This window comes from Heterostelium album (genome assembly GCF_000004825.1).
Source record: "Heterostelium album PN500 unplaced genomic scaffold PPL_scaffold1, whole genome shotgun sequence".
NCBI classification, from domain to species: Eukaryota; Evosea; class Eumycetozoa; order Acytosteliales; family Acytosteliaceae; genus Heterostelium; species Heterostelium album.
In genome coordinates this window covers 521,507-546,526 of record NW_008805063.1, presented here as the reverse complement: position 1 = coordinate 546,526, position 25,020 = coordinate 521,507, and the positions used below count along the sequence as shown (strand labels likewise).

At 33.6% G+C, this 25,020-nt stretch overlaps 6 protein-coding genes across 6 annotated transcripts; 1 reads left to right on the top strand and 5 right to left on the bottom strand.

Moving 5' to 3' along the window:
- Positions 1–251: 251 nt before the first annotated feature.
- racE (Rho family small GTPase) lies at positions 252–1,651 on the bottom strand (the record flags this gene model as incomplete). Its single annotated transcript, XM_020571333.1, has 3 exons — positions 252–289; positions 811–1,441; positions 1,643–1,651. 3 exons carry the CDS (start codon positions 1,649–1,651, stop codon positions 252–254), a joined length of 678 nt encoding a protein of 225 aa, XP_020438607.1.
- A 2,153-nt stretch (positions 1,652–3,804) lies between these two features.
- Positions 3,805–8,541, top strand: PPL_00295 (cation-translocating P-type ATPase; the record flags this gene model as incomplete). The annotated part of the gene is made up of 5 exons (XM_020571332.1): positions 3,805–3,821; positions 4,134–4,180; positions 4,736–5,073; positions 5,709–7,014; positions 7,085–8,541. 5 exons carry the CDS (start codon positions 3,805–3,807, stop codon positions 8,539–8,541), a joined length of 3,165 nt encoding a protein of 1,054 aa, XP_020438606.1.
- Positions 8,542–8,702: 161 nt separating this feature from the next.
- PPL_00294 (uncharacterized protein) lies at positions 8,703–15,039 on the bottom strand (the record flags this gene model as incomplete). The annotated part of the gene is made up of 3 exons (XM_020571331.1): positions 8,703–13,930; positions 14,001–14,518; positions 14,660–15,039. The coding sequence occupies 3 exons, from the start codon at positions 15,037–15,039 to the stop codon at positions 8,703–8,705; spliced, it is 6,126 nt and encodes a 2,041-aa protein (XP_020438605.1).
- Positions 15,040–16,423: 1,384 nt separating this feature from the next.
- Positions 16,424–17,937, bottom strand: gnb1l (WD40 repeat domain-containing protein; the record flags this gene model as incomplete). The annotated part of the gene is made up of 4 exons (XM_020571330.1): positions 16,424–16,499; positions 16,698–16,852; positions 16,952–17,714; positions 17,822–17,937. The coding sequence occupies 4 exons, from the start codon at positions 17,935–17,937 to the stop codon at positions 16,424–16,426; spliced, it is 1,110 nt and encodes a 369-aa protein (XP_020438604.1).
- Positions 17,938–18,352: 415 nt separating this feature from the next.
- Positions 18,353–20,058, bottom strand: PPL_00292 (TMEM181/wntless family protein; the record flags this gene model as incomplete). Its single annotated transcript, XM_020571329.1, has 5 exons — positions 18,353–18,739; positions 18,822–18,971; positions 19,060–19,163; positions 19,266–19,673; positions 19,770–20,058. 5 exons carry the CDS (start codon positions 20,056–20,058, stop codon positions 18,353–18,355), a joined length of 1,338 nt encoding a protein of 445 aa, XP_020438603.1.
- A 184-nt stretch (positions 20,059–20,242) lies between these two features.
- On the bottom strand, positions 20,243–23,760 carry mhkC (myosin heavy chain kinase; the record flags this gene model as incomplete). The annotated part of the gene is made up of 6 exons (XM_020571328.1): positions 20,243–20,268; positions 21,276–21,519; positions 21,745–22,749; positions 23,074–23,098; positions 23,190–23,549; positions 23,663–23,760. The coding sequence occupies 6 exons, from the start codon at positions 23,758–23,760 to the stop codon at positions 20,243–20,245; spliced, it is 1,758 nt and encodes a 585-aa protein (XP_020438602.1).
- Positions 23,761–25,020: the final 1,260 nt, after the last annotated feature.

Here is a 25,020-nt window from a genome sequence, read left to right as displayed (position 1 = left end):
AAAAAACCAAACAAGGTTAAGGGAAACAAAATAATAATAATAAATAAGCTATCTAATTAATTTAGTGTTTCTAATTATTTTTAATTAACTAACTAGCTATCAGATGATATATATATATATTGTTAAATAACTAAACTAAACTAAACTCTAATAGAATTAATAAACAACCATTAATTAATTTTTGTTTAGCGCATGTGAGAATCGAACCAGCACCACTCTTATTAAAAAAAAAAAAAATTTTAGAAATAAAATTAACGGTCACAAATTTGAATTAATTTTGAACATGAAACTAGTAATATCAATAATTAATCAATTAATGTATCCTATTTCAGTATATTACTACTAGATAGACTATATACAATATATATTATATTAAACAATATACATTGTTTGATTAATGATTTATTATTTGAAGTTTTATTTTTTTTTTTAAAAATTATTATTATTTGCAAAATTGCAACAATTCTAACTTAATTGTATTATATATATTAATTTATATGTTTTTAAAGATAAAAATAGAAAAAGAAATAAAAAACATGTAAATTGTAATATTAAATTTTTTAATGTTTTTGTTTTTTTTTTCGTTTTTTTTTTAAAGTGCTTATTTTTTTTTTGTGATTTTTGATAAGTTAAGCGGAACGGATTGGATTGGATTGGAGTTGTTATTATTATTATTTGATTGATGAAAGAGTGATAATTGTGGTAATGTTATTGTTGTTGTTGTTATTGTTGTTTTAGTAAATTGTAAAAAGTGAGGTGACTGTTGTTGTTGCTTGTTGTTTTTTTTGTTGTTGATTTATAAAATGATACATCCTGATTTCTTTTCTTTCTTTTTTGGTTTGTCTTTTCCTTTCTCTGTTGAAGCAGCACCTGGTTGCTCACTCTTCTTCTCCATACCTCGTGACTCCAAGACTAAATCGATAGCAGTGTTAAAAATCTCGTTGAGACCCTGATGGCTCTTGGCCGATACCTCTAAATATTGCTTGGCACCGATCTGCTTGGCCATCGACAGACCCATATCGGCTGTGACCGGCTCGAACTTGCCCGAGTTGGGATCGGGGTGTTGTGCCTCTCTCAGATCGATCTTTGTACCCACCAGAATACGTGGTACGTCCTCTATATAGTGTTTGACTTCCGGTGCCCATCTGTCTCTGATCGATTCGTACGAAGCCTGGCTGATGGTTGAGAAGCACAGCAGCACGACGTCGGCACCCGGGTACGACAGTGGACGAAGACGGTCGTACTCCTCCTGACCGGCAGTATCCCACAAGTGAATCTTAATATCTTCGTTGCCACGTTTGGTGGTCGCTGTATAGTTTTCAAATACTGTTGGTACATATTCCACTGGGAATTCGTTACGAGCGTATGAAATGAGCAAACAGGTCTTACCGACCGCACCATCTCCTACAACAACCAACTTTACACGAGTAGCTCCTGATTCCTAAATAAATAATAATAATAATAATTTTCGTTTTTTTTTTGTTATGTTAATTATTATTGTTGTTGTTGTTGTTTTTTGTTAATCTAATTCCCAAATCTAAATCTAAACAAAACATCACAACTCATCTCAAACTCTTTCACTCTCTTTCGCACCACTCTCTCTCTCTCTCTCTTTCTTTAGATTGTTTGTATTCATGCTTACTTCTGCCATTATGTTGTGTTTATTTCTTTATAATCTTTCCTCCAAGCAAATATTTACAAGTTTGAGTTTTTTATTTTATGTTGTTTTTTGATAAATGACTAAAAATGAAAAAAAAAAAAAGTTAAGTTTTTGTTAAGTTCACTTTATTTTTTGTTGTGATTTGTATTGAATGAATATTGATGTGATGATGGTAGTGTTATAATATTAATGTTATTTTGATCATTATTTATTGTCTGTCATACCAAATTCTAAATCTCCAATTTTTCTGTTTTCTTTTTTTTTTGTTTTGTTTTTTTTTTATTTTCAATTGCAAAAATTTAAAATAGAAAGTAACTAATAACAAAAAAGTATGGTTTATTTGATTGATTTGATTAATATTATTATTATTATTCTATTTTATTATTGTTATTAAATTATTTATTTATTTTTTTAATTTAAAAAAAAAAAAAAAGGTAAAAGGGGGTGGTTGTGAAAATGATTGAATTTATTATGAAGGTTTTTTTTTTTTTTTAAAATTGTTGTTTTTGATAAGGTGGTGATGAGATTAGAAAAACAAAAAAAACCCAAAAAAAAAAAAAAACAAAAAAAAAAAAAATTATAAGTAGAATTGGCGAATATTTGTTGAATTAAAATGTTCTTTGAAATCAACTCTATGATTATTTTAAAATTAAAACACTTTTGCGCATTGCATGGTAAAATCCAATTATAGCTCTTGACCAATTTTTTATTATAAGTAATAAATATGTAGTCATTCATTCATATTTGTCTTATTTTCATTTCTATGTCTGAGACTCCACATTATTTCATTTTGATATTGTTATTCTTATTTTGTAAGTATTTAAATTTATAACAGTTGTGTGATTTAAATTGATTATTTGGTTGATGATTGTTTGAATGATTGATTGATTGAATGATTGTTGGTTTGTTTTGTTTTGATTATTTACTTTTTATACAAAATTTAGAATGGTTGATAAAAACTCGATTTCAACTACGATTCTAATCTATTATTTATTAAATTACTACTAAATAAATATATTTTTACTGATATTTAAATAAAAATAAATAAAAGATTATAAATATAACTAAAAAAAGAATAAAATTAAAAAAAATTTTAAGCGTTATTACAAAAAAAAAAAAAAAAAAAAACTACAAAATACAAAAAAAATAATAAAAATGTAAAAAAAATGGGTGAATCAAATTATCTTCTTTATTTGAATCAGATGAGTATTCAATGAAAAACAATAATTTTATTTTTTTTAATAAAATTGACATTTACTATTTTTTTGTGCCAAAAAATGCATTAAGGTTTTGTTTTTTTTTTTTTAAAACGAAGAATGAGAACATCTGATCACAAAAATGTTGCCTTGAAATGAACTATTCGATTCAAACAAAAGCTCTCTCTGCACTTTATAAAGTTAGCTTCTAATATTTATTATCATCTATCCAAAAACATTCAATCCATCATCGATCGATCGATACCATTGTTCAATACTATAATGGGTTATATTTTGTTTTGGTTTTATGATAATCTAACCATTATATATTCTTCACATAATTACTTAATTACTTACATTGCCACTACCTCTACTTTGCTTGAAGTACTAATCAAGCTTTCTAGAAGTAAGGACTGGTCTAAACTTTGAATTTATTAACTGACTTTATGAAATATTTTTACTTATTTTGTCTAATATTACCATTTATTTGTTATTATGATGTTTTTGTGTTATAATATATTGCTAAATAAGTAGTTTTTATAAAAGTATACCAAATGAAAAGAACCAGTACTATCCGGACAACTAACATATAAAAAAATGTTATTGTTAACTCAAATTGTACCAATAAAAGACCAATATTTTAAATATATCTTTGTTCCTCTTTTTTTTTTTAATTAACATTGGTTATTTCAATAAAAACAAAAACTAAAGTAGTTATTGTTAACATTTGATAATGTTTAACAACAATTATCTGATTAGTTGATAATATAGGATATGAGGTTGATCTATTTCTTGATCAATATAGTTAAACGATGTTTGTTTATTCAATAACTTGAATATGAACAAACATGTGAGTGAGAAAGAAAGAGATAAATCATATCACAAAAAAGTTATAACAATGTTTGTTTTGTTGTGAGTGAGGGAACGAGTGTGCGTGATTTTAAAAAAATGATGAAATCAGAGATGTATACAATCGAATGAGGTGATCAATAGTGTCAGATCCGAATAAATGTAGGGGATTGGAATTTAATTAATTCAAAACTTACACCCCACCCAACCAAACCTAAAACAATACCCCTCTTCACAAAACCTCCACTACTTACTTTAATCAACATCTCTAAATAAAAAAAAAAAAAAGAAAATAATTAATTAAAACAACAAAATATCTCACAGTTTGAAGTAAGAATGTTTACCCCTCGTTTTCACTCATTCACACCCTCATATTTATTTTTAACATTTTGTTCGGTTTTTTATTTATTATTTTTATTTTTTAATAGTGCTTTGTTGATGCTTACACAAATATGTGAACTTTGTGAAAAGTGGGGTAAACAAAACAAAAATAACAATAGATATGGAAAGTGGGGTACATTTTATCGTTTTATATAGTTGAAACCACTGAGAACAAGATTCCCATCATTTTCTCTCCCCAATTCTTTGTTGTTTTGGTTACAACTGGTATTTTAAAATAAAAGCCTGATAGTGTTTCAAATTCCGACTAAAAAAATAAACAAACAAAATAAAATAATAAAAAAAAAATAAAAAAAAAAGTAAAAAAAAAAAAAACAACTAGTAAATAAATTCAAAGTGTAAAAACATCATCATCATTTTTTAAAATAACTTATAATTTTATAAAAACAACAAAAAAACAAAGTTATATATAATTTATATATATAATTTTTACATAGAGATAGATAATATATTATTTATTATCTCTTTTATTATCTCTCTAGATATTTTCTGTTTTTATCTCTCTTTTTTTATTATCTCTCTCTTTTATTTATTTTTTTTTTGCAATTTAATTTTCTAAAAAATTAAATTTCTACTACTATTCAATACCTACTACCCCTCTGCGCCACGCACTGAGTTTAAAAGAAAGAAGCTATGGACTCCGAAATTAGTATTCCAATGAAACAACAAAGCCATTTTGCCGACGGCAACAACACAGCATCTATTCCCGATCCAAATATTACTGCAGAGTACCGAGCTCTACAGAGCTCAAAGCAGTCGGCCTCTTCGACCGGTTCCGACCGTGAGGGCTACAATTTTGATTTCCACACTCTCGCCGAGTCAGAGTTGTGTGATCGTTTTAAAACTAATCTACAAGATGGTCTATCGCCAAACGAAGCCACTATCCGTATCAAAACCAATGGACTCAATGAATTTGATCATCACAGTCCAAATTATTTTAAAAAGGCCATGGTGTATCTCTTTGGAGGTGTATGTTATAAAGATATTAATATTAACAATTCAACATTGTTTATTATCTTATCTTTGAAAAAATCTATATCAATGTTCCCGTTAATTTATATACTAATCATTCTATATAATTTGAATATGTTATCCTTATAATCCCAATTTAATCTCAACTCTACTTTACTTTACATTTTAATTTTAATTCTATGTTTTGTTTTTTTTTTTTAATATCCTTTCTTTTTTTGCAACTTTAAATTCACATCCCTCAACAGTTTTGTTCTGTTTTGTGGGTTGGTGTAATTGTGTTCTTTGTCTGTTGGAAACTTTCGAACTGGCTTTCCACAAATCTTGCTTTGGCAATTTTAGTTGTAGGTTTTCTCATTCCATAATGTGTTATCAATAACAAATTGAACCACTGGAAAGAACAATTGATTTGATTAAAACAAAAACACACTTTTTGTTGAAAGCTTTATAAAAATTAGTTTACTAACCCTTATATCTCTTAAATGTATTGCCTATATTCCCATTCCTCTTTACTTTACATTAATATCTATTTTACTACTTCTATCTTATCTTATCTTATCTTTCTTTCCTTTCCTTTATGTTATGATATTATTTATTTACTACTTACAATTCATTTAAATCTTTGTTAATTAAAGATGATTGTCATCTTTTTACAAGCACTATTCTCTGCCTTCCAAGATTGGTCAACTTCAAGAGTTATGAAGTCCATCTTGAGTATGTTGCCATCTGAAAGTTTGGTTGTACGTGGTGGTCAGATCACTAGATTACCAACCAGCCAATTGGTAGTTGGTGATATCGTTCACCTAAAGATGGGTAACAAAGTGCCAGCTGACATGGTAGTCTTCCAGTCTTCAGGAGATTTGAAAGTAGACAACTCCATCTTGACCGGTGAGAACAAACCAATCAATGTCGTCACCAACTGTACCGATTCCTCTTTTATCGAGTCCAAGAATGTCGTATTCATGGGTACTCACGTCCTCAATGGATCCGGTATTGGTGTCGTCGTACTCACCGGTAACAACTCTATCATGGGTAAAATCAACCAGTTGACCAATGCCCGTCCCGAAAAGATTCCAATCATCCAACAGGAAATCAATCGTTTCGTTTACATCATTGTTGGATTGACTATTCTACTTGCCGGTATGTTTGCTCTTGAATGGGGTGTCTTCCTCCACAGAAAACACCCACAATTCCAAGATACCGTTGCCATGTTGATGAATGTAATGTCGTGTGTTGTCGCTTTCATCCCAGAGGGTATGCCAATTTGTGTTGCTCTAACTCTCCTCTTGGTTGCCAAGCGTATGAAACAAAACAACATCCTCCCCAAGTCGTTGACCACCGTTGAAACTCTTGGTTGTGTCAATGTGATCTGTTCGGACAAGACCGGTACTCTTACCCAAAACAAAATGTTTGTCACCAACGTTGTATTCTCTGACACTCAAGTCAATCCAGAGGACATGTTGATCTCGTTGAAGAGTGATAGCTGTGCAGGTGGACAAGCGATTCTCTATCAACAAATGCAGTTGTCTGCCGTTCTCTGTTGTAATGCCACTTTCGACGCTTCAACACTTGCACTTCCACTCGATCAACGTAAGATCAATGGTGATGCTACCGATGCTGCCATTCTCAGATTCGGTGAGAAACTCTCCGGTTCACTCTCAAACAACACCAGATCCGAGTTCACTCGTATCTATGATATTCCATTCAACTCCAAGAGCAAATTCATGGTGACACTACACAAGCCAACCTACCTAGACAGCTCCAACAGTCAATCGATCTTCAGAATCAATTCATCATCGAATGAACATCTCATGCTTGTCAAAGGTGCACCAGATGTTTTGTTACACCGTTGTATTTCACTTTCATCTTCCACTCAAACCACCGTTCCACTCAATGTTGATCAAATGGAAAGAATTTGTTCACTCCAAGAGAAACTTTCAAGTATGTATCAAATAATTATTAACTTTTTAAATATCTCTTCAAATTATTTATTGACAATTTATTTTTTTAGGAAATGGTCAACGTGTACTTTTATTATGTTATCGTTCATATACACCAGTTAATCCAGTTGGACATGTATCTTTTGGTCAGGAGCTTGAAGATGCTGTTAGAGACTTGACTATAATTGGTATGGTCGGTATTTGTGATCCACCAAGACCAGAGATCAAGGAAACAGTCGCCACCTGTCGTAAAGCTGGTTCCAGATTCTTTATGATTACCGGTGATTTTGGTTTGACTGCTAGTGCCATCGCTCGTCAAGTCGGTATCTTCACTCAAATGGACCGTGATCCAGAGACCTATGAAGATATTCTCCTCGACCAATCATCCTACCAGTTGGCTCATCAACCAAGTCCGGACAACATGGATGCCGAGAACTCGGTAATCACCAGTTTGGTCTTGAACGGTAATGAAATTGCCAAGTTGAATGATGAACAATGGGATCGTGTCAACAAATACTCAGAGGTAGTGTTTGCTCGTACCACACCAGAGCAAAAGTTACAAATCGTAACTGAGCTCCAGAAACGTGGAGGTGTCGTTGCTGTCACCGGTGACGGTGTTAACGATGCTCCTGCTTTGAAAGCTGCCGATGTTGGTATTGCCGTCGTCACAGGTAGTGACGTTGCAATTGAAGCTGCCGACTTGGTTCTCCTCGGAAACTTTGACTCGATTAGCCATGCTATTCGTCTCGGTCGTCTTGTCTTCCAAAATCTTCAAAAGGTCATTGGATTCTTGTTGCCAGCCGGTTCCTACTCTGAAATCATGCCCGTCGTTGTCAATTCATTCTTTGGTACACCAGCACCACTCAGTTCCTTCCTCATGATTATTATCTGTTGTTTCACTGATGTCTTCCCATGTCTTGCTTTGATTATGGAAAGGGAGGAGTTCAACTTGATGTCACTCCCACCAAGAAACGCCAAGAAAGATCATTTAATTACTCTCAGAATCTACATTCAATCCTATTTGTTCATGGGAACAATGCAGTCGGTTATCTCGATGTTCTTGTTCTTCCTCTACATCGAAGAGTACACTGGATTGTCATGGGGTGATATGGCTTTCACCTATGGTGACATCGATTTCACTGCTCCACATGTTAAGGTCTCTGCCGATGACTTTAACAACATCTACGTTCCAACCGGTACCTGTGTTACTTTCCTCGCTTTGATGATCCTCCAATGGGGTAACATTCTTTCGATCCGTAACCGTCGTCTCTCTATTGTTACCGCTGATCCATTGCGTCCAAAGCGTAGAAATCTTTGGATCTTCGTTGGAATGTCTTGTTCATTTATTGTCGCAATCATCGTCACCAAAGTACCATGGATTCAAACACTTTTCCAAACCGGTGATGTCCCAATCAAATATTGGTTGTTACCAATTCCATTCGCAGTCGCTATTTTGGCCATGGATGAAATTAGAAAGCTTTTTGTAAGACTGTTCCCTAACGGTCCAATTGCTTGGATCGCTTGGTAACAAACTATTCAATTATTATATAATAAAAAAAAACATTTTGTTTTTTATCGAAAGATAAATTATTCATTTTATTTTCCTTTGGAATGATTATAATCCTTAGTTTTAATACACAAAAAAAATTATTTTTTTAAACAGTTAGCAATTATTTATTATTATTTTTTTTATAAATTGTTAGTCCGAGAATTTCCAGCATTTCTAATCTTTTCAGCAACTCTATCGTTGTAACGTTGTGCTTTAGTTCTCTTTTTAATTAAAAGGATTGTAGCTGCGACCAAAGCAACACCAGCAGCACCACCGACAACAGATCCTACAATAACTTTCCAATTGCTATTCTCTTCTTGAGTATTTCCACATTTTCCTGACTTGGCGTCGGATTTTGGCGAAAGAATCAAACCTATATCGGGATCGACGACAGCAGATCTTTCAAAATATGGAATGAGTGAGTTGATCACCATGAAACCATCCTTTTTGGCATAGTTGTGAGAGGCTAATCTTGGAATGCTATCGACAACAAGGATGTTTAGGAGATTACCAACAACGTAGTTTCCACTGCCATCACCAATATTGAATGTTGTGATACCATTGGATGACGATACCTCTGTATCATTGGATGATGGTGACTTGAGTTTACCGCACTCATCGACTGCACCAACCGGATTGGTAATCTTTGTCGAGAGAACCAGAGAGTTGAGTTTGGATTCGAATGGCCACTTGTTGATAACCATAGTGAATTTAAGCGATCCAATGTTGATTTGATATTCTTTTCCGGCAAATGCAATTGGGTATTTCTTTGCAGCCAAAGAAGACGAGTCCTTTGGAGCTTGATATTGAATGAATGAAATCGAAAGTGAATCGATACCATCAATTGTTGTCTTGTTTGATGAATATGTAAATGTCTTTTCAGTGAGTGTTTCTCCGGTGGTTGGATGTGTGACTGATTCATTTCTTGTGAAATCCAATGACCATGAGACCTTTGAAAGATCGAGTGTTTTAATTGGAGTAGATAATTGGTCAACTTCTTCCACTGAAAGAAGTTCAAATCTATAGTTTACTCCATTGTTATCAACGATGATTACTGGTTTGTCTGGATCTGGTGTGATTGTTTCATTCTTGTTGTTATTGTTAGTATTATCGATATGACAGTAAATACCGGTCCAACCTTCTGAACATTGACATTCACCCTTGTCACAAACACCATGACTTGAACAAATTGGTGCTGTTTCATTCTTCTTGCAGGAACTATCATCCAAGTTGTTCAACAATGTTGTGGCATCAGTGGTGGATTCTACAGGATCGTAGAAGGAATTTGAAACAGTGACTCTGATTGTATATTTGGTTGCATATGCCAGTCCATGAATATTACATGAAAGTTCGGTTGATTTCAAACAGATTGTTTTCCATTCCACAGAGTTAAAGGTAATTTCAGTGGTGTAGATAGTTGATTGTGGCAAACCGTTCTCACTGGCATTCCATGAAACTTGAATTGTTGAGGCAGTTGGGAATGTGTTCAATACCACTGGTGTTGGGTTGGAATAGGTCTGGTGATAAACATCATTGCTCTTTGACACTTCATCATTATAAACAATAACTTTAATGTTGTAATTTGATCCAAGAACCAATTGATCATAGATACATGTCAATTCAGTGGTATTTGAACAAACCAATGTTTCATTGACAATCACATCGTAAGTTGTTCCTTGTGGAATGCCATGTTCTGTAGAGTATTTGATTTCAAATGATTCGATTGATGTCTGTGAAACTGTGATTATTGGTTCAGAAACTTCCATGTAGGTGGTGTAGAAATGTTGAGATTCCAAAGTCAATTGGTCGTTTGTTGCTTTGACAGTGATAGAATAATCGACACCGTCATCCAATCCAGTGAATAAACATGTAGTTGCTTGAGTTTGGGTGCATCCAACCACAGGTTGATTATTCAATAGAACATCATAGGTAGTATTATCTGGTAGACCATTCTTGCTAGAGTAACTAATTGCTATCTCTCTGGTGTTGATATGGTCAAGTTGAACTTGAAGATCGGATAACAAAGGATAGGTGGTTACATCCAATGTAGAAGTAAGACTGGCTGTACCATTGGAAGCTGTCACAGAGAATGTATAAGTAGTGTTACCATTAAGATCTGTAAGTAGACATGTACCGCTGGCATCTGGTTTCGATTCAACACAATTAGTTAGAACTACATCATTCATCTTGACGATAAACGATGTCTTGAGAGGATCTCCACCCGGTGCTTCGTAGACAAGCGAGATAGTTTTGGTTAGAGCTGTAGCAGTGACGATTGGCTCGCCCATCAAATCCCAAAGAGTAATCTCTTGAACTGCAGACTGGGTGACTGTTTCATCGTTGGTTGCGACAGCTTGTACAGTGTAGTTATCGAGAGTTGTCAAACCGGAAATGGTACATGTAATGGCAGTACCAGAACATCCAGGATAAACAACACCATTCAAAAGAATTTGATAGGTTGTGCTTGGTGTTGGAACACCGCCAGTGGCAAAGAAACGTGCAAAGATCGATGTTGGTTTACCAATGATAGTTAGAGTTGGAGTATTGATCTTGGTGTAGGTGAGGAAGGAGTTGGAGAATGGCAATGTCTTTTGGTCGTTTGTGGCAGTGACTTGGATGGCGTAGGTAGTGGCAGATGTCAAATCCTTGATTGTGCAGCTAGTGGCTGAGATATCGATACAGTCTGGTGCATTGACTCCATTGTAGGTGATTGAATACTTTGTCAAACCAGGTACACCTCCAGTGACACCAAAGTTGACTGTAATCAACTTGGTAGTGATTGAAGATGCAGTGATAGAACCACCACTGATTTCAGAGTAAGTTGAAGCTGTCAATCCTTTTTGTTGAGATTTACCATCATTGATAGCAATCACTACAAAGGTATAGGTAGTACCTGGATTCAACGAGGGAAGAGAACATGTAGTTTCCTTGATCAATTGGCAATCTTTGAATGGAGTATTATTTATGCTAATGTTGTATCTGGTTAGATCGGGGTTACCTCCAACGCTACCGAATGAAAGTACACCAGATTTAGTTAGCATTGAAGCAGTGAGTGTTGGATTTGAAATTAGATCCCACAATTTAACAGAGACAACTTGTGATTGAGTGGTAGTACCGTCATTGGTTGCGCTGACTTGAACAGTGTAGGTTTGGAGTGTTGTTAAACCAGATAAAGTACATGGTGATGTAGTGCAAGATTGAGCAACTCCATTCAATAAAACTTGGTAGGTAGTTGCAGGCGATGGAATACCACCGATTGCTGAGAAAGTAGCTGTTATTGTGGTTGGTGTGTTGGTAACGGTGAGAGTTGGAGCTGCAACTACATCATAGAGCTTCTGTGTGATTGTCATTGTTGGTGATGCATTTTCATAGTTGATTGATTTACCAACGATGGTAAGTGTGGAACCTGGTGAAATTGGTGTGAATCCTGAAACAGTGCATTGAGTAAATGAAGGGCATGTGACTGGTGAACCATTGATCGTAAACTCAAAGGTAGTAACTCCTTGAACACCGCTATTTGATGAATAACTGAATGTAACTGATTTGGTAGTGTATGAATCTACTTTCAATGTCTTCATGGTATCTGCAATAGTTTGATAGGATAAAGTACCAGTTTTAGAAGCACCGTCATTGGTTACTTTAACTTGAACGTCATATTTGGTTCCGAGAACGACATTGTTGAAAACACATTGGAGAGCGGAAGTGGCCGAACAGACAGCAACATTATTCACAAGAACATCATAACTTGATGCACCATAACCGTATTGTGTTGTGTATTTAATGGTGAGTGACAATCCCGTTTGTGAGATAGTGATAGCGGGAGTTGTTACAGCGGTCACTGTTGTTAATGTTTGAGTAGTTGGAACAGAGAGACCGTCGTTGGTAACAGTTACTTTGATAGTGTATGCAGTACCAGCATTCAATCCAGTGATAGTGCATGACTTGGTAGCAGTATTGATACATCCTGGTACATCAACACCAGCACTGTTGACAGTAAACAAAGAACCGCTTGGAAGACCGTTAACAGCATCGTAGGTTATTGCAATATGTTTAGTGGTGATAGATGTAGTTGAGATTGTAGGAGCGGAGACATCCAAATAGGTTACTTGATTAAGAGTCTTGGAGAGAACAGTAGCACCATTAGTAGCAGTGACAACGAAAGTATACGACGCTCCTGGATTCAATGAAGAGACAGTACAAGTCTTGGTCTGGAGAGATTGACAACCTGCAACTGCAGCACCATTATTGGTAATACTGAAACGAGTCAAAGCAGGATCACCTCCAGTTGCATCGAAGGAAAGAACAACTCTTCTTGTATAGGCAACTGCAGTCAATGTTGGTGCAGTCATCAAGTCCCATAGCTTAACAGATTTTGAAGTAGATGGTGATGTTATACCGTCGTTGGTTGCACTTACTTGTACAGTATAGGTTTGGAGTGTTGTTAAACCAGACATTGTGCATGGCGATGCAGTGCAAGATTGAACTACTCCACCCAATAATACTTGGTAGGTGGTTGCAGGCGATGGAATACCACCGACTGCAGAATATGTTGCAGTGATAGAGTTGATTGTGTTGGTAAGAGTTAGAGATGGAGTTGCAACATCTTGATAGGTTGCTTGATTAAGAGTCTTGGAGAGAACAGTAGCACCGTTAGTAGCGGTGACAACAAAAGCATACGATATTCCAGGATTCAAAGAAGAAACAGTACAAGTCTTGGTTTGGAGAGATTGACAACCTGCAACTGCAGCACCATTATTGGTAATACTGAAACGAGTCAAAGCAGGATCACCTCCAGTTGCATCAAAGGAAAGAACAACTCTTCTTGTATAAGCAACTGCAGTCAATGTTGGTGTGGTCATCAAATTCCATAGCTTAACACTTTGAACAGCAGATGAAAGAGTGGTGCCGTCATTGGTTGCTCTAACCTGTACACTGTAGGTTTGTAGTGTTGCCAAGTTAGACATTGTGCATGGTGAAGCGGAACACGATTGAGCTACATTATTCAATAGCACTTGGAAAGTTGTTGCTGGCGATGGAACACCACCGGTCGCAGAGTATGTTGCGGTGATCGAGTTAATTGTGTTTTTAATTGACAGAGATGGTGTGGTTAAAGCTGTGTAGGTAGTAGCAGTGGCGGTCATCGTATTTGAATTGGTACCGTGGTTTACTGCATTAACGGTTGCAGTGATGCTTTGACCTGGATTCAATCCTGAAATAACACATTGTGTAAATGAACATGTACCAACAGTACCAGCAGTTGACTTTACAACAAAAGTAGTAGTTCCACTCACACCAGAATTCGAAGTATAAGCAACAGTTACAGTCTTGGTTGTTCTAGCTGCAATGGTAACTGTCTTCATAGTATCGACTATTAAGAACAAAAGAAGAATGTTAATACTAATTTATGAAATATTTTTGAAAATAGTTTGCTAACTTACGTATTGGCATCTTGTAAGCTGCTGATTGAGCACTGCTTGTACCACCGAAAGGTTGTTCACCATTGATAAGAGCTCTAACAATGACAGTACTCTGTGGTAAGATGCCGGTGATAGTGCATGACTGACCGGTAGACAATGTTGCACAAGCGGGGACATCCTTCCATGCACCACCGTTTTCATTGTAGTCGACATTGACAGTGATTGGCGATGGCCAAGTCAGACTCACTGGGATAGTAATGGAGTTGTAAGAGTTTAGCTTCACTGCACCAAAAGATATAGTGAGAGCGGGTGCTGTGAAAGCATTCATAATGTATCTAGCGTTATTCGCACATGTTAAACTGTATGCCTGGCTCGAAGACAATGTCTTACAGGTTTTTTCATTGGAAGTTGCAATCGTTGCAGTAGTAGCAGTACCGGCGGTACCAATCATAAAACCACTTTGACCATCTGAGTAAGCACAAATACCTGGCTTAAATACACCTCTATTGTTATTTACACCCTGAGTACAAGCAGAATTACTGAGAAATAAAAAGTTAATATTTTTTGTGGAAAGAAAAAAACAAACAAGACAAAAAACACATTGTTGTTTTTGTTTTTTTTTTTTTTGTTTTTTCGACGTGATTGCATAGTTTGGAAAATATTTGATAATTGATACCTACGTTGGCCATCTTTCAAAATAAATGTATCCTGGTGATGGTGAAACATAGGTATTTTTCAATTGAAATTTATATGCTTCAGCAAAACAATAGTTGTCTGGGAAATTTGTATTTTGAACTGGGTTTTGTGTACAAACCGCATCGGTATAGGCCATAATATAGAAAGCAGTGCTGGAAACCAAAACATATTTAATACTGTTTGTGTCACTTCTTTTATAGCATTGACCAATTCTAAAAGAATTTACCAAAATAGGTGTACCGGCGCACCCTTTGGTTCCCATCGTATAAATACTTTGATGTACATATGTTTGAGCATTCGAAAGTCCCAATATATGTAATAATAATATTACAAATATAAATAATAAATAATTTTTATTATTCATAGTTGATTATTTTTACAAATAATTATATATATAAGTATTTTTTAAAAAAAATAAAATAAAAAGATATGATTAAAAATGATGATCTTTCGATTGACAATCAAGATTTCCTCGATACTGTGTTGGTCCATCAATTGAGAGTTTCTATTCTAAATTTAAAAAAAAATAAAAGCTTTATAAAAAATTTTATCAAGATTATCTACGATTTATTATTTATCATGTTTTAATTTTTTTCAGAAAAAATCAACACTGGAGAGTTGAGGAATATCCTGGTTGGTTTCAGAAAAAACCAACACATGACATGATTACGATTTTTTACACCAGCTCGTAAATTTTTTGAATATCTTGTCGATTGGCCAAAAAAAGATAATTATCGCATAAAAAAACAATAATTTACAAATTTTTTTAATTTTGAAAGAATCTCATTACATTGAGTTTTTTGTAGAATGAAGAGCAACACCTGTCAGATTTCAGGGTTTTTATTTTCAAATATGTGAAGATTTATTAACGAAGCAGTTTTGATGTAACCACCAATTGAATAATAATGAAGTCAGTATTCATGAATAGAATAATAAAACAAAAACATAATTTAAAGTTTTTTAAAGTGTATTAATATGTATCTACCAGATCAAACTTTAAGATGGATTTTAATTAGTATTTTTGGATTCTATTCAGATTAATAGAATAAAAAAATCATTATTGGATTAATGAAGTTGATTGAATCCAAACAAAATTCCTACTAAATAGGCAAAGGAAAAATAGAAGAATCAAATTTTTTTATCCTAAAATATTATTTAACTACTTCTTTGCTATAAATTGTAAAATAGTAATTCAAATTCAAACCAAAAGAAATAAAAAAAAAAAAGGAATTCTAATTTTATTGAAAACAACAGAATATAAATAAATTATCTTAAAAGCATTCCATTCTCAATTTTAAAATAAACCATTCTGAAAGAAATTATCATTTTTAATATTTAAAATTTAGATAGATTTATAAATAAATTAACAAAAAAATATTATGATTTAATTTGTATTCTATATATAGATAATTTCTTTTCGTTTGATGTCCAAGTTATCTGTTCTGTATTCTTAACTCATAGTTGAAGTTGAGGTTGAGTGTTGATTTGAACCAAGTTAATAAAAATTTGTGGTATTATTTTTTTTAAAAAAAAACCTATAATCTCTATTCTAAAACTATTATAATTATCATTTAAACCTATTACTATGTATGAGATATTAAATTCAAAGGAATCAAAAAAAAAAAATTTTTGGGGCAAAAAAAGGGGCGGTTAATAAACATTATAATATTGGCCACCAATCATTCACATAAGATATAGAGTTCAAATAAATAGAAAAATAACATAATGTTGGATTGAATGTACATAATTTAATTTATCTCGTCAATTTGATCTTGTGGTTGGTTGTATCTTATCGTTGTGCAATATATATCAACAACACAGACTCTATAAACAAGATATTGCTTGCTTTAGTAATAGATGGATATACGCTATTATATATTTGAATAGTATATATCATCATAATACCACATGCATAGATGCTATTTGTATATGGACCAAAGTGCAATTTTCAAGTCCTTAGAAGCCGATGCCAATATGTTTTGCCTGCTGAAATCGATAGAGTATATACTCTCAGTATGATACTTTAGAATGGCGAGTGGTGTATGCTTTCTAAAGTTATAGATTCTCACTCTTCTATCCCATCCAGCAGTTGCATAGATCTTACCATCACCTCTAATCTTTACATCCGATATTCCATTATTATTTAGAGTATGTTCTGTTATTTTTTCAAATATTCCCTAAATAAAATAAAATAAAATAATTATTTGAAAGTTAATTTAAATATTGTTTGTTTTGTTTTGTTTTGTTTTGTTTTGTTTTGTTAAATTTATACTTACGGAATCATAATTTATTTTGAAATCCACTATTTTGTTGTCACCTGATCCCGATACACCGTTACCGTCTTTCAGAGCGAATGATAGTAGCGGTTCGGTGTGAAGTTTCGACTTTACCGCTGTTTGTTGAGCGTTTCTTAGATCCCACAGACAGAGACCACCGTTTTCGAAACCAGAGCAAAGGTTCAGTTGTCCAACTGGCTGTTCTCGCCAGAGTTTGATGCTCATAGCCATTCCGTGGCGATCTGAATTGCCCAGTTGATCTGCCTTGACTCTCATTACTATCTCACGTTGTGTCAAATCCCATATTTCAATCTGCGAAGGCACCTCATCCGATGAAATAGCAACTAGATTCTCGAATCCATTGATTGTAGTATTGATATTTATCATTGAACTTGAATTGTTTAGCACATTTTGATCTGTTGCAGCTGATTGTGCTGTAGTTGTAGTTGTAGATGAAGAGGTTGGTGTTGTTGTTGTTGTTGTTGCTATTGATGGTGCATTCTTTAAGGTCTGTAGATTACCTACAATAGGTGAACACTTTCCGAGTGAAATGGAATTAGTCTCTATCTTATCGATAAGACTCAGACCTGTTTGATCTAGGTTCCAAACTTTGATAGTTCCATCACGACCCTGTGATATTACAGTGTTGTGATTAGGTACGGTGTGTAAAGAGAGCACACCTCCCTCTGGATGTGCATGTTGTATCACCTTTAAACATCTCTTTTCCTCCACATTCCAAAGTCTAATCTCACCATCCCCAGAACTTGTTTGTTTTGAACGATTTTTAAAAAAGAATAAAATAAAAAAGAGAAAGGAAGATATAATTAATATTAAAATGATCGATCGATATGAATTATATAATATACAAACCCTGAATATAAGAAACTATCATTCAACTGATCAAAACATACAGAGTTGATAAAAGTACGATGACCTCTCAATACAAAATAAGGATCTGGTGCATCATCAGCTCTTGATTCATTCATTATTTTTATGATATATATTATAGATTATTTATTATATTAATATATTCTTTTTCTTTATCTCTCTTTTCTTCTTTCTACTTTTACTTTTTTAATTAATGAAAAATCACAACAATTCCAAATGAAATGATAAATAAAAAGGATAATATTATTTTGAGTGTTCAATAATTATTATTTTTAACAACACCAAGATTTATATTACATTATTGTAAGTCAGTCTTGTGAATTGATTTTTAATTGAATTTCATTTTAAACACAAGCTTGCAAGCTTTTAATTTTCATTTTTTGGGGTTTTGTTGGGCAATGATGATTGATTTTTTTACTTACAATTTTTGAATTTTTTAAATTAATATTAATTTTTAATTAAGTAAAAATATATTTAAATATAATTATATTTTATTTTATTGTGTTGTTTTGTTTATAGATAAACTTCGTTGAATTCTTCCTCTTCTTTATCTTTATCTAATCTAAGATGAGGTAGTTCAGCACCGTCTCTATTCAAGTTTTGATACAACATGTCAGAGTTTGGATGTGGCAGGTAGAGAATGGTCAGTGCGAATATATAGAGATTGACCAATCCAGAGTATGAGAAGAATTGAATGGCATTGCGACCGGTTGAATCGATCCAACTGAATAGAATGCCAAGTCCGAGTGCCGCAATGACAAAGACACTGAGCAACAGCAATAACCTCAGCTTAATATTGATGAAAGGTAGTGTCTTTGTAGTTATCCATCCTTTGGCAATTAAATAAACTATATAAAATAAGAATACTATCATAATAATTGCTGAAATAACACCGAATATCTAGAATAATAATAATTGATTGTTATTAGTTTTTAAACAGGGAACCAATACTATTAAATTTCAATTAACTACTACTACTTACAATCATTGTATATGAAGGATTGATTGATAGTGGATCATGTTTTTGTTTATATTCGAAAATACTCATCGTTACTAAACTCGACAAGAAAAATGAAACTGCTAAAACTATCTTTGGAACATAGAACTTTATATAACTATACTCTGTTCCATTCTATTATCAAAAATGATTAGTAATTATTTATAAACCTCTATATATATATATATATATATATATATATTATGAATGATTATTATATTACCTTTCTAATTCCATCGAATATAACAAACCAAAAGTAAAACAATACTGAAATAAAAATAGTTTTGAAAAAGTCGTCAATCATCAATGCTCCAACACCTGATGTTACTAAAACTAAAAGAAATATAGGATCTAAATGTGTAGCAATAAAATTGTTTTAAAATGATTAATACATTGTTTAAGAACAATTGCAATAATAACAAATCTTACTGTTGAAAAAGAATAATGCGGGCAATATAAGAACCATAAATCTTTGTTCTGTTGTCCATTGTCTCCAATTGAATTTCCTGAGGCTAAAGAGAAATCCTGCAAATGCACAGACTGTGATGATTACGAATATCAAACGAACGAGCATCTCAAAGAGTGCATACGATGAATTGACATACTGGAATGTAAAGTCTATCTGTTCGACCGATGTGATGTTATCGAAACCAAACAGATCGATAGTCACTGTATACGCTGGATAATCAACACCAATCTCGTTGACCACCAAAAACGACTGACACTGTCTGGAACTACATTGTGTTGGAAACGTCTGATTCGTCGTACTGACATCATATTGTCTTTCAGAATCTACTCCAACCAATTTTATTCTCATTGGTATTTTTAAACTCGATACTTTTTTTGGAAAAGGAAAAATGTTGTTGATTGGTTTGATTAGAAAAACAAATGACATTTGTAATTATATCAATCTAATTAAATATTGTTTCATACTTGAAGAATTTGTATCAAATAAATTGATTTGTGTATATAATGCTAGATTTCTGTTGGATTTGGAGAGTGCTCCGATTGAGTCGGTCCAAGTGAGGACAGGTGTGGCTGGTGTGATTGTTAGGGTGCAGTTGTTGGGAGAACCGGAACAAACTGTCATTGGTTGATTTGCATCTCTCACTATTGAGTATTGTGGTCCTACACCACCGATTATAAGCAACACCAAATAGACAGAGAGAAACGAAACCGACATTATAATGAAATGTTTCTTTTTGAAATGATGTAACATCATTTTTGTCGCTCGTCTAAATTTGTTTTACCAATTAGTTAGTTTTTCATTCTTTCTTTCTTTAGCATCCAACCTAAAATCTAAATGGTCTTATTATCTACTCAGTTGAAACATACTCATCTATATCTATTGGCTCTATATGTATCATTTTTTGTTTTATATATATTAATCGGATCGAAAAAAAAAGCTAAGGTTCGGAGGATAATTTATCAGCTGATTATTATTTTTGGAAATATAAAAATAAAAAGGTAGTACAAAAAAAAAAGAGAGAAAAGAGAAAAGAGAGAAATGTATTAAAAAAAAAAAAGTAGAATTAGAAGTAGTAGAAGAAAGATATTTATGATATAATCAATTAATATTAATACTATATAATAAATAAACTATTCAAACATTTTATTATATGATTTTTATTTTAATTATTAATGAAAAAATAAGTGAAAAAGTGATTAGTGGGTGGTGTTGATGGTGAGGTTTTGGGTGGTGATGAGTAGTAAGGGTGTGATAATCAAACAGAGAGAGAGAACTAAATTTACAACGAATTAAGTGGACAAACAAACAAACAAATGTTTTGTTTATTCAAGATCTATTTATCTATCTACTCTGAGTTTCTATATTATATATAATATTCTATTTATTTAATATTTGTAAAAATAAAAATAATAAAAAATTTACACCACTTATAACTTATGAGGTCCTCAACTCCCAATTTATTTATAAACTCTATTAAAAAAGTTATTTTTGTGTTTTTGGTTTTTTTAATCGTTTTAATCATTTATTTTTCAAAACAAAAATAAAAATCTCTTGAAAAGTCTGAGTTGATTTTCGGACCCCTTTTCAATGATTGATCGATTTTTAAAATCAAGTTGGTTGGTAAGATCAAGAAAAACAAAGACCAAAAGATTTATATTCCAAAATCAATAAATAAATAAATACCTTATCTTTATCACATTCAATAAGTAAGCGGTTGGTTTAATTTAATTTAATTTTATTTTATATATATTTGGGAATTTTTTTTTCTTTCTTTTTCTTTTTTTTTTTTTTGTTTTTTTTTAAATTGTTCTGATTCTATTCTATCTATCTTGTTTTGTTTCTATTCTTTTCTTTTCTTTTCTTCTATTCTTTTTCGTCTTTTGATGTTTAGTCCCAAGTCCAGACCTTCAAGTTAGAAGCAAGAGAACCGGTGAACAATTGATTTTGTTTTCTCCAGAGACAGAGTATACTGGAACGTGTGTTGGTCGATGAAAGATTTTCGTGGGATGCAGTGTCGAACACCTGGAGATAGTCACCGGCACCTGCGAAAATACCTTGGTTGGTGACGTACACGGTCTCTACACGATCCTTACACTTGAGTGTTGCCGTGCATTTCGTTGTCTTCAAATCCCAGACCTTGACGGTTTCGTCGTGCGAACCCGAGTAGAGTGTGTTGTTGTGTGCGTAGAGTGACTTGACCCAACCCTCGTGACCCTGAAAGTTGGTGAGTACACGATTGGTCTGGAGTGACCAAACGAAAATCTGTTGGTCGTTCGATCCCGAGAACAAGAGGTTGCCAAATGCGCACACCGACTTGATGGCACGCGTGTGTCCTTGCAGTGTTTGTACACACTCGTAGGAACGCATATCCCAGATCTTGACGGTCTTGTCGTTGCAACCGGTGAATAGCAGGTTGTCCTGAATAAATAGCGAGTTTACTTCGTTGGCTTCTTTGACCTCTTTGACACAGGTCATTGTGTTTAGGTCCCATTCCTTGAGGTACGAGTCGGCACCACCGGTTATCATGTTGCCAGTCTTGGTGAGTCCGATAGCACGGATTGATTTGCCGTGCGCTCTGACGTTGGAAACGTGTTTGAGTTGGTCGGCGTCCCAGACACCGATTGATCCATCATTGGATCCGGTGAACAGACGCGATTCCACACCGATGATACACTCGGATTGAAGTCCACGTACAGTGTCGACGTTGCGAATCGATTTCAAGTCCCACTTCTCAAAGGCTGACTTGTCGGGGACGATCTCTGGATTGGTGGTAGCTGCGCCGGTGGTTGCTGCTTGTGGAGGTGGACTTGCTCTTACTGCTGGTTGTTGTACAGGTGATGGTTGTTGTTGTGGTTGTGCTGGTTGTTGTACAGGGGTGGATTGTGCTGATGTTGGTGTAGATTGTACAGGTTGTAATGTTGCTGAAACTGGTCGAGCTGCTGGCGGTTGTTGTATTGGTTGTTGTGCTGGTTGTTGTTGTTGTACAGGTGAAGCTGAAGATGCTACTGCTACAGCTGGTTTGTTCGCAGCTGGAACAGCAACGGCAGCTGGTTTCGGTGATGCCAAAGGTGAAACTGGTTGTGGAGATGCAACATTCGGTGAGGTTTGTGTTGGTGTCGCTGATGCTGACGTTGTTTGATTGCTGTTTGGATGAAGCTGTTGTTGAGGTTGATGCTGTTGAGGTTGTGGTTTTCCAGGTGGAATTGATTGTGGCATTGGTTTGCCAGCTGCCAACTTGAGGTTGGACATCGATGGCTCCTTCTTTGGAGCGGCTTGTTTAGCCTTTTGTTGTGCACGAATTCGCTCTAGCTGCTCCTGTAGCTGACGTTCTTCGTCCTCTAAATTGGCAGGCACATTTGAATTGCCCGATTGGAAGTAGGCCATGTCGTAGCTCTTGTTTGGCTGCTGTCCGCCAGCGTTGGCAGCGCCAGCAGGCTGTCCTTGCTGATTGATTCCAATAGCCTCGTGAAACTCCATCAGCTGCACCACTGGGAGTGTTCCTCTGAGCAGTGTCTTCTTGCTCTGATTGATCTGCTTGAGTTTGAGGAATTCACAGACGGCATTGCACTTGTGCGATTGCAAAAACTTGTGAATTCCCGTTTCTCCGAGGTTACCCTCACCGAAACCCTGTCCATTCTTTGTGTGAATCTGCGGATCAGTATAGAAATCATTGACACCCTGAATATCGATAATCAACAACTCATGATTTGAATTCTCAAATGAGAAATGACTGAATGCCTGTGGTGTATTTCTTGCCTCAGAATTTACATATCCACTGTTATTATTATGTTTCCTAAAAGATACAAAAAAAAAAAAAGAGATAATTAATTATTGTTCTCCAGGTTTTTTTTTTGAAAAAATAGATATTAATTTTTGTTACTTACTTGTATTCACCTTCGATGAATGGTTCACCACCACAAACTGGGTAAGGAGGTGGATGATCGATTAACTCGTATACATAGGTTGGAAGAAAAGTGATTGGTTTGGGTGGTCGTAGCTCGTTGAATTTCTCTGCCCATTTCGCGCAGAACGCTTGCATCAACACATCGGTAAAATAGGAATCTCTGGTCGTCTTTTTGTTGGTGGAGAACTTACCGACCAAATCTAAATTTGGTTTTGACCAATCCTTCAGTTTGTGTGCTGTACGACAGCTACCCTTAGCAAACGGTACCTTTTCGATTGAAACACAAACAATCGAGTGATTCCAGTGTGGTGTAAGATCATCTCCAATTGTTAATTCCCACCTAAATGTAGTAGTAAAGAGAGAGATTTGAAAAATAAATTCTATATAAGAAACCACTGATTCACACACAAACTAGTAGGATGAAAAATTCCATTTCAATTTCCAAATACAAACTTTATAGCTCTTTCACATTTTGTTCCAGCAATTACATCGGCAACTGGAAACTTTTGATTTAAAAGAGCCAAAGCAGACTCTGCATCGCCCATACCCATTCTTTTTCTACTTTTTTTGTTATATTACAAATTTGTGTATTGTTTTTTATAAATATATTCTCTGTTCTGTTTGTTTTGCTGTTGGTTGATTGTTTTGTTTGTTTTTACTAAATAATACAATTTTCAAAATTACAATAAATACTATTACTGTTTCTTCTCCTTATTTATCTGTTGATGGGTAAGAACTCGATGTTAGTATAAATGATGATAATAAAAATTAATGAATATGATGATGTTTATTTAATGATTGATTTTAAAAATTTGAAATTGTTTAAAAAATTGTTATTGAAAATAAGAAACCTGTCTAATTGTACTTGACTTTAAATTAAAAACACAAACACAAACAAGACAATAAACAACTATAATTGTGAAGCTTATAATTTAATTTCCAACCTATAAATTTATTTGACTTAATTAACTGACTGATTGACTAATTGTATTATAATTAAGTATATTAAAAAGATATAGATGAATATTTATATTATGTCTGTCTTATGACTGATTTATTGATTGATTGAATAATTGATTGATTTGTGATATTTTTGGTCTTTTTTTGTTTTGCTTTTTTTAATTTTGTGTTTATTTTTGGTTTACTTTGTTTTTTTTTTTTTTTTTTTTTGATTGTTTGATTCAATTATTAAATATTTTCGTTTTATTTGGTCAAATATTATTTATTTTAATTATTGCAACAGTCATTCAATCATTTATTATTATAATAATGATTGGTCACAAGGTATTGCCACTCCACTCCAGCTCCAACTCTACTCTACACTAACTAACTACAACACCTACAACTCTTAATTTTTTTTTCTCTATTGTATTATATAACGTATGCTGTATACAAATTAAACTATCTCTCTCCAAATCCAATTTTTATTTCAGTCAAGTGTGTGGTAATAGAGTAATATTATTAAAGTAGTTGAATATGTGTAGGTGTGTTAGCATGTGAGAGAGAGAGAGTGTGTGTGTGTGGTCAACTAAAAATAAACACATTTAATAAATCTACATATTATTGATTGATTGATGATGATAATAATAATGATGATGATAATGATGATTATTACTTTCTTTGATCAACGAACTCAAACACAACACAACACACTAAACAGAACAAACATAACACACCAAAAACACTCTATTAATATTTCTATATATATATTTTTTTTTGTTGTCAAATATATATTTTTACTACTATTAATTTATTATATGCTATTATTTCCACATAATAATATGTTGTTGTTGGTGTAGGTCCTACTTTTT